This window comes from Lepisosteus platostomus, chromosome 27, assembly GCF_059453375.1.
Source record: "Lepisosteus platostomus isolate fLepPlt1 chromosome 27, fLepPlt1.hap1, whole genome shotgun sequence".
In the NCBI taxonomy this organism is placed as follows: domain Eukaryota; kingdom Metazoa; phylum Chordata; class Actinopteri; order Semionotiformes; family Lepisosteidae; genus Lepisosteus; species Lepisosteus platostomus.
The window spans coordinates 4,040,750-4,048,912 of NC_142637.1; the positions used below are offsets into that span (position 1 = coordinate 4,040,750).

General features: G+C 44.6%; 1 protein-coding gene and 1 non-coding gene across 2 annotated transcripts; both read right to left on the bottom strand.

Moving 5' to 3' along the window:
• Nucleotides 1–3,343: 3,343 nt before the first annotated feature.
• rps15 (ribosomal protein S15) lies at nt 3,344–6,676 on the bottom strand. The gene is made up of 4 exons (XM_088622102.1): nt 6,581–6,676; nt 5,609–5,694; nt 4,267–4,501; nt 3,344–3,504 (listed from the first exon to the last, which is right to left on the bottom strand). The coding sequence occupies exons 1-4, from the start codon at nt 6,581–6,583 to the stop codon at nt 3,391–3,393; spliced, it is 438 nt and encodes a 145-aa protein (XP_088478228.1). The 5' UTR covers nt 6,584–6,676; the 3' UTR covers nt 3,344–3,390.
• LOC148639039 (small nucleolar RNA SNORA35) lies at nt 4,827–4,958 on the bottom strand. The gene has a single exon (XR_015930911.1). It is a non-coding gene; the product is annotated as a small nucleolar RNA SNORA35 (small nucleolar RNA).
• Nucleotides 6,677–8,163: the final 1,487 nt, after the last annotated feature.

The following is an 8,163-nucleotide window of genomic DNA, read 5'->3' on the forward strand; positions in this document are numbered from 1 at the left end:
CACCCCAATCCAATTTACTGAGATTAACACCAAAATATGACTGGTATCTGTTTACCACATTCCTCCGCTGGCTTGCCCTGGTGCAGTGCGCATTCCTCCCCAGCAGGGCCGGGCGCTGTGGAGGGTGTGCAGCTGAGCGGGCCGCAGCACATGTTTCTGACGTGGTATCGATGTCTGTCAGTGCTGTCTGGGCCGGCGGGTGTCAGCTCAGGTTCTGGCTCGTTTCGAGAGGCGCCGCACTAGCGGACCACCGAATGGGTGCGGTTCGGCGTCGCCCCTGGGTGCTCAGTCACCCAGAAGAAAAGCGGCTGGTCTTCGTTTCTGTTCATCGCACGGTGCCCAGCAGTTTTGTTTTAAATAGCTCCTGGATTTCCACTCAGCAAAGCCGTTCTGATATTGTGAAAAGGGGAAGCTTTCCACACTCTCCTGTGAAACCCTTCTTGTGCACAACTTCACGTTTGCGCAAATGTGGCACAAAAAAAACAGGCTGAAAGAAACTGCCAAATTCATGTTGGATGGACGGATATCTTTCCAGACACACAGGTGGATGTGGAGGTTAGTCACTCCCTAACAGAATGCCTCAACAGGACGGCTGTTTCTGTCCCTCATCCTGCTGCTGTTACGTGACCGGTGTGCTCTGTTTTCACTGTTTCCCACCTGGATGGGCTAAAGCAGTGACCCAGAGAAACAGAGCCCAGCTCCCCACCCCCTAACCCAGCTCTACACGAACCGAAAGAAGACAGCAGGCATGTGAAGAGTACCAAATCAAGCAGGAACAATACATGCAAATACTCCTCCCTTCGTGAATCCATCGGCGCCGACTCTGTGGGGGCTCAAGCTCCCAGGTAGGTGACCTTACAGGGAGATGAGCGCCCACTTGGAAGAGGCAGCAGACGATGAGCGCCCACAGGATTAAGGATAATGCGTGACCAAGCGCATGCAGTAAACATCTACTTCTCGGCACGGTTCTCACTGTGGCAGAACCCGCCCGGCCTGTAGTGTAGTCTTTCGCATGTCCCCACCTCCGTTCACAGCAACAGATACCCCCCCCCAGGGCCTTACGAAGCACCCGTGGAAAAACATGAGAAAGCCAACGCCGAAGTCCTCAGCACACCCCTACTTCACCGCAGAACGCCCCCCTCCCTGGAGCTTTTTTTAGCACCCCGGCGGTTCTTTAGTAAGGGCACCAGCAATAGCAGGTTTATTTGTAGCCACCCTCCACAGCCCCCCAAGTCCTGGGAGAGGTCGTAAAAGACTGCAGTGTCACACGGTAACATTGTGAGCATAGCTCCTCATTTAGTCAGCCGCCCACACCCTGTCCCACACTCGTACACACCGTCTTCCAGCTGGGACAGGAGAGGGCCCAAACAGTACAGGAACACAGGGCAGCTCTGCAGAGTCAGACAGGACCAACAGCTGCGACCTAGTCCCCACATGAGCTCAGCATATAAAGCATAACAGAAGATGTGACTAACAACTACCTTTAAATGTGCTTCGGACAGCAATATTGCCCATTGGCATTGAAAATGGGCTTCTAGGAATATTCCCTGTATATCTTTTATACTTATGACAGTATCATTAAAAAATCCCTTATTTGCTGAACAAGGTGATCAGGAATTCTCAGCTGAGTTTTCTGTCCTCGGTGGTGTGCGTGGTGCTGTATTTCTCCTGTCCTATAGCCCTACACAATAAGACATCACAACAATGCTTTGTTGGGGTGCAACTCCTTGACAATGCTGTCTGCCTCAATAAATCATACTGAGCAGAAAGGAAAAGGTGATGATCAAGGATTAGAGATCAACTAAATCACTAAATGGAATTATTTTTTGTTATAAATAGCTCTTGTAAACACACACCATGTACTCATTTATTATTAATTTTCTAAGACACTTCTGCTTTTGTGCTATAGCATTACAAATAGTGTTGCTGCTATCTAGAGAACAGTAAACATGCCCAGTGGATGTTTACATTAATATAGACATAGCTCGTTCAGCTCTGCCAACTCCACAAACCAACCTTCTTCATCAAGAACTGAGATTTCACTCTTGCATACAGAGAAAAGAGAGGTCATGGTCATTAAGTACATATGGACAATATTGACAAAATGTTTGTAAGTCCCCCCCAAAGCAAAGGAAACAAAATAGTTGGAGCAACCTGTGTGACGTCCGTTCGAGGGACAAGCAGATTTCCAGATGTACGTGTTGTTCCGAGTTTTGTCTTACTTATATGGATTAACGCTCGTTCATAATGCCCTAAGCTTGAACTTTCTTCAGCACTGTATGGGCAGCACAACTCGTTTTAAAGAGAAGGGGAGCACTCTAGTGTAGAAATGCAGTCATTGCCGTAACAGTAAGCAACCGACCAAAAGCACTCTGGATTCCTAATGAAATTAAAACCACTTTACCACTGACTTAAGTTTCCCAAAGGAACATTCTCTAGAATTACACGTGAAATTATACTTGTCACGCTTATGACATGACCAGCTGCTGCTGTAAAGACAAGCAACATGCTAATTGTTTGAAATAAAATAAGCCTTTCCAAGCAAAATTGTAGATCCATTTTCTCTGGATATTGGAATGCCTTCGCATAAGTGATATCTCATTAATAACCAAAGCGCACCAGTATGCTCACCACACGTGGGCAGGAGAACAGAATAATGAAGCCAATTCATAGATGGGGAATTATATATACTCCACTATTGTCTTCCATAATACCTGCAAGTCTATTAAACTCAAAACACCAAGGATGCAAATGGTTGCAAGTTCTTAAGGTATAAAAAAATACCCATCATACCTTAAAATGTATGCTGTACAATCACAAGAAAGATGCGTTTTTGCTTCAACACCTAGGGTTCAATATGCACTGTGGTGTCAGGCCCCCTTATCCTGAAGTGGCAGCCATAGCACCCTGCAGCTCACAACTGGCACCCCAGTGAAGCTCAGCAGGTGTGAGCCTGGTCAGTACCTGGATGAAAGACCTCCTGGGAAAAACTCAAGCTGCTGCTGGAAGTGGAGCCAATAGGGGGTGCTCAACCGGTAGTCTGCATGGGTCCTAATACTCCAGTATAGTGATGGAGACACTACACTGTAAAACAGGTGCTGTCCCTCAGATAAGACATAACACTGAGGTCCTGACTCTCTCCGATCATTAAAAATCCCAGGATGGTTTGTAAAAAGAGTGGGAATGTAACTCCGGCACATTACCTCTCATAGGATCTAAGAGATCCGCTGTCAAAAGCAGAACACTCACATTGCTTCAAGTTCTGAACATTACCTTTCCTGAACAAGACCACAAAGTTTGTTCCGCAGACAGCTTTACACAGAAAAGACAGAGGCTGTGCAAATTGTTGGAAGTCACTTTTTTTTATTTACAGGCAAGACACTGCTGTTTTTACTTCAGGGGGATGAAACGGGAGGAGTGGGTGGCTCCAATACCGGGACGCCCGTGTTTCACAGGCTTGTATGTGATGGAGAACTCGCCCAGGTAGTGGCCAATCATCTCGGGCTGTACGGGAACAGAAGAACCCCTTCAGCATTTTGAAATACATGCGCATATAAAAGCGATAAAGGCGATGCGTTTTCTCTAGCGACAAAAACAAAAATCTCACAAAGGGTAACGGGTTACAAGTGCTCACTGTGAATAGCTAATTAAGCTGAAAAGGGTCATCTAGACAGAGACAACTCAGTCACGTTGACAGTGAATAGTACATTATACGCAGTTATTTAGATAAAGGGGGAAAAGATAATCAATGAGCAGCCCTGGAGCCAGAAATATCAAGACCCATTTTTACAGTCCAGTGAAACCCAGTATCTGTGAGAGCAATCACTTATGAAACCACGTAGAAGTGAGGTTGTAACAGAGCGTGTCTCACATCACGATGGGCTTGAACCTGCATTTCAGTTCTGGATGGTATGTAACACTTCCATAAGGTAAGTTCCAAAGTTGTAGTTAACCCTGGAGAGTACGTACAATAACAGACTGACGAATGACAACATTCTGTGCACCAAGTGTATTAATGTGGTTACATTTAAAAACACTGCTTTTTTCTGCTTGTGCTCCACCTTTAAACTCTAGTACTATGTCAGGAAGGCTGCAATACAGGTAATTAACTGCACTTAAAACGTGCTCATTGCGTTTCACTCGCAAAGGTTTTAGCTGAGCGGAAAAGTGACCAGCTTATGGAAGCTCGCAGGTAACTCTCAAGAACAGCCTCCGCCGGGGCTGCCAAGCCTGCCTCCCGGAGTTCGCCGACAGCACATCTCTCACCTTGATTTCCACCTGGTTGAAGGTCTTGCCGTTGTACACTCCCACCATGGAGCCCACCATCTCTGGCAGGATCACCATGTCTCTCAGGTGGGTCTTCACCACCTCGGGCTTCTCCATGGGGGGGGCCTCCTTCTTGGCCTTGCGCAGGCGCTTCAGGAGGGACTGCTGCTTGCGGCGCAGCCCGCGGTTCAGCCTCCGGCGCTGGCGGGCGCAGTACAGCTGCATCAGCTGCTCGCTGGACAGAAAGACGCGTGCATGGTCTTTAAGACACAGGAGGGCACAACCCCGGAAAACACCAGTGATCTTGAATTACAAAGGGTGAAAACTTGACAAAGCCTTTCCTCCTCCAAAAACGTTTCGGAAACCCTTAATACTGGGCCTTCTCATTTGTTTTTCCCCCCAAGGAGATCTCAGGTACCTTCAATGATTTTCACTTCACTGTAAATACTCATCACTTTCTGCGGTTCATTAGAGAAAATCTCCTCCAAGAAAGAACCTGGAGGTAGTCACCCACGCGGAACACGGAAGTACACAGCATCTCTTAAGCGCAACAAACTTAAAACTGTCCCCAGCCTTCGAAAGGGGAAAGCCACGATCACAGACCTGGCCCTTCTGCTAGCTGGGGTTAATGTGGCACTGGAATGAGACTTACAAGATCGAGGAAAGGACCTTCAAGTCACTTGACAGTGCACTCTGGAAGCACACTATCTGCATGGATATTATACCAGCAACGCTTTTCACTTATCACAGTTTAAATCCATGCTAGGATAAGAGGCACATACATCTCTTACATATCCACGAGCTGCATGAAGTGCTTAAGAGCGTTTCGGCAGAATACCTCAAAATTGCATCTTTAATAAGAAGGAAAATTCAAGCTTCAGTGAAAAATCATGATATTGCAAGCAAACCTCCTCCACAAAATACAACACAAAAGGAACAGCTAGGCCACAGCGAGGACATGCTCGTACTATAGGGCCGATGTGTCTGCCGGTTTTCTAGGGCTCTTGAAAGCACCAGCAGCCGAGGAGCTGGGAGGAAGAAGTGCTGAACTGGTCCCGCTAAGACGATTAAAATTAAGAGTCAAGCTGGAAGGAAAACCTGCAGACACATCCGTCATCCAAGAGCAGGACTGCTCACAACCTGCTCTAGGCCTAATGAAAAAAAAACTGGAACCACAGCAAAGATACGTTTAGTACTGTACTGTTCTTGCTACCGAAGGTCAGCGCTTCAATGAAAACGATTGGTTTTAAAGACCGCAGTGCTGCTTTGGAAGACATCTGGATGAGCGTGTGCCTGTCTAGCAGCTGGGCTGGCAGGATTACAGCGAAAGAGAGGCTCTTACTAGGACATGTCGAGGAGCTGGTCCAGGTCCACCCCTCGGTAGGTGAACTTCCTGAAGGTACGCTTCTTCTTTTGCTCAACGTCCGCCTGGAAGAAAAGGAGAAAATAAGCCAGTTAAAACCACCACCAACCAGGCAGCACAGCAGAGAGACGGCTCCAGCATTCACCCAGCCTCCATCGGCATGAAGCAAACGCTTATAGCCTTCAGAAGACGGGTAACATCTACCCACAAGGTTTTCATGCTACATACTGAATTATCACCCAGACCTTAACAGGGAAAGGCTGTGGGCCTTGACTGCCATTATCCGTCACTGCGATCCGTTCATTCATCTAAAGCCAGGCGAAGTTAATACAGACAAGAAAATTCCTAACCACGCATGTATCACTACAGGAAGACCAGCTACAGGCCAATCCCTTTTCAAGCGGGACACGAAATCCTCACACAGTACTGCGAAACTCGCTACAATGAGGAAAATCATTCAGTGGCGGATGGAACGATTGATATAGCGTGTCAGGCTTTTAAACGTCGTTGTTTTTACACAGACTCCGACAGTAAGGACACGTCAACCCAGACAGAAGTCACAGCAAGTTCCGTTAATATGAAACACAGGAGCGAAGCGATTGAGATACTTCGATCGAGCTAGTCCTGCGACTTTTATTATATGCGAAAACGTTAACATGTAACAAGTCCAGAACGATTAAGTACAATATCTACGGTTCACGACTGCATTTCATGGGTGTGCGCTCAGCGGCATGCAATTTTGAACAGGGTAAGTACTACATGGGTTGCCTCACATAAGCGTCCACAAAAACGTAAACTCTTGCGTTCTCCAAGCAAATAACTGGATACGCAGCGCTCAGACACTACAGCCCTTCTATTATCAATAGATAAAGGTAGTAGTGGTGTGTATTGTATTACGATGGCTCCGGATTACAGCAATATATTAAAGCAAGACAACAAAACAGCACCCACCATCTTGTCAGAGTCTCTCCGGAAAGGACAGATCTCGTTCTCGTGCAGCTTATTATCGCGGGATTCTCGACGACTTCCGCTGGCGCTGCGGAAAACTATATCCGGCTGGGGTTTGCACTAGTAACACTAGCATTCGTTAGTTCCCACTTGTTTTGGACAGGCTTGCAAAACTTTATCGTCTAGCATAAAAATGTGCATGTTAGATTGAAAGGTGTTTGATATTATGTTATACTTTTTAACATGTAGTGTGCAAAAATAATACTTATGATAAACCGGTTTATAATACTGGGTAGACACATTCACCAATAAAAATGTGTAAAATTTTAATTTGTGTCACGATTTCTCCCTGGCAGCGTATTGTTTCATGATTTTTGTTCACTTGTCTTTTATGATACCTTTTCTCCTTTAGTTGATGTTTAATAAAAGTTTGACTTTTTTTTATCTTGATACACGACTATAAAACATGCACAAAGCTGGAGTCGTACATCTGGGAGGAAATAGATGTTAACGTTGTCTCTGGGTTTAATTACCATCTTAATGATAGAATTTAATAACATTTCTGCAACCTGCCTAAGGTTTTTTGCTGATATTCATTCATTTTATTTCGAAGTCGAGACAGGACATGGAATGGAAGGATACGTGAAAAACGTGCTGCTACTGTAGTGTACGCAGGGTTCATCTACAAGCATGAAAAACAAGGAAACTGGCCTCAGGATATCCTACTGTTTCCAGTGTGCTGAGCATTTCTGTATATGTACTTACAATTAGTGATTGTGCAATTATACTTTTAAAATTGCAAACATAAAAGTGAAATCTGGTTGAATACACTTTTTGATGGATTTCTAAAACAGCAAAAAATGTTCCAACAGGAAAATTAGGAATTCAATATGGACACTGGCTTTCTGACCTGTATACATATTAAGTAGAAGCTTCATTTGCTGTCAAAAGTTCCCAGATTATTCAAGACAAAATAACAATAGTCTTGCACAATTCTCTGAGAAATTTAGGAACCAGAAGCAGTGCAATATGGGAGAATCTTTGACTATTTTACAGCACACACACAGAACTACCCAGAATGCACCATGATAAATGTTTTAACAACAGTCCAACTGTTCTGGGCCTTTAATAACGTTTACTCCTACACTACAGCACCATCTGCGGCAGGGAAGTTCATATAATGGGACATTTACCTTTCTCCTTAGGTCTGGAACAATATGTTTTCAGAAAAAAAGAAATTGGTTTGTTTCAACTGATGGAGTGACGACAATGTTCAAAGATTACAGAAGACTCTTTTTTTAAAACATTTTTATTTGAAATGGGATTCTTTCACTTAAGTGCAAAATGCACTAAAACCACCTGAGGGAATTCTACAACTTTAAATTAAAAAACAAGCAAAGCGTACATAGTACAAAATTCTTTTAAAAAATTGCACAGTCTGTTTAAATGTATTTATATATTTTTTCTTAAATGTTATGCTTTACAATTCAGAAAAGAAACAAAATCACAACATGAAAAATAAAACCTGAATATTTTTTTAATTAAAGCTGAAATAGAGACTGGAGACCCTGTTAACATCTGTGTAT

Excerpts from the sequence above, each read along its gene's own strand:
- rps15 (XM_088622102.1), bottom strand. Across the intron at positions 4,502-5,608 it reads CAGCTCCTCGACATGTCCTA|CGAGCAGCTGATGCAGCTGT; the intron begins GTAAGAGCCTCT and ends CTTTCTGTCCAG. Across the intron at positions 3,505-4,266 it reads TCAACCAGGTGGAAATCAAG|CCCGAGATGATTGGCCACTA; the intron begins GTGAGAGATGTG and ends GTTCCCGTACAG.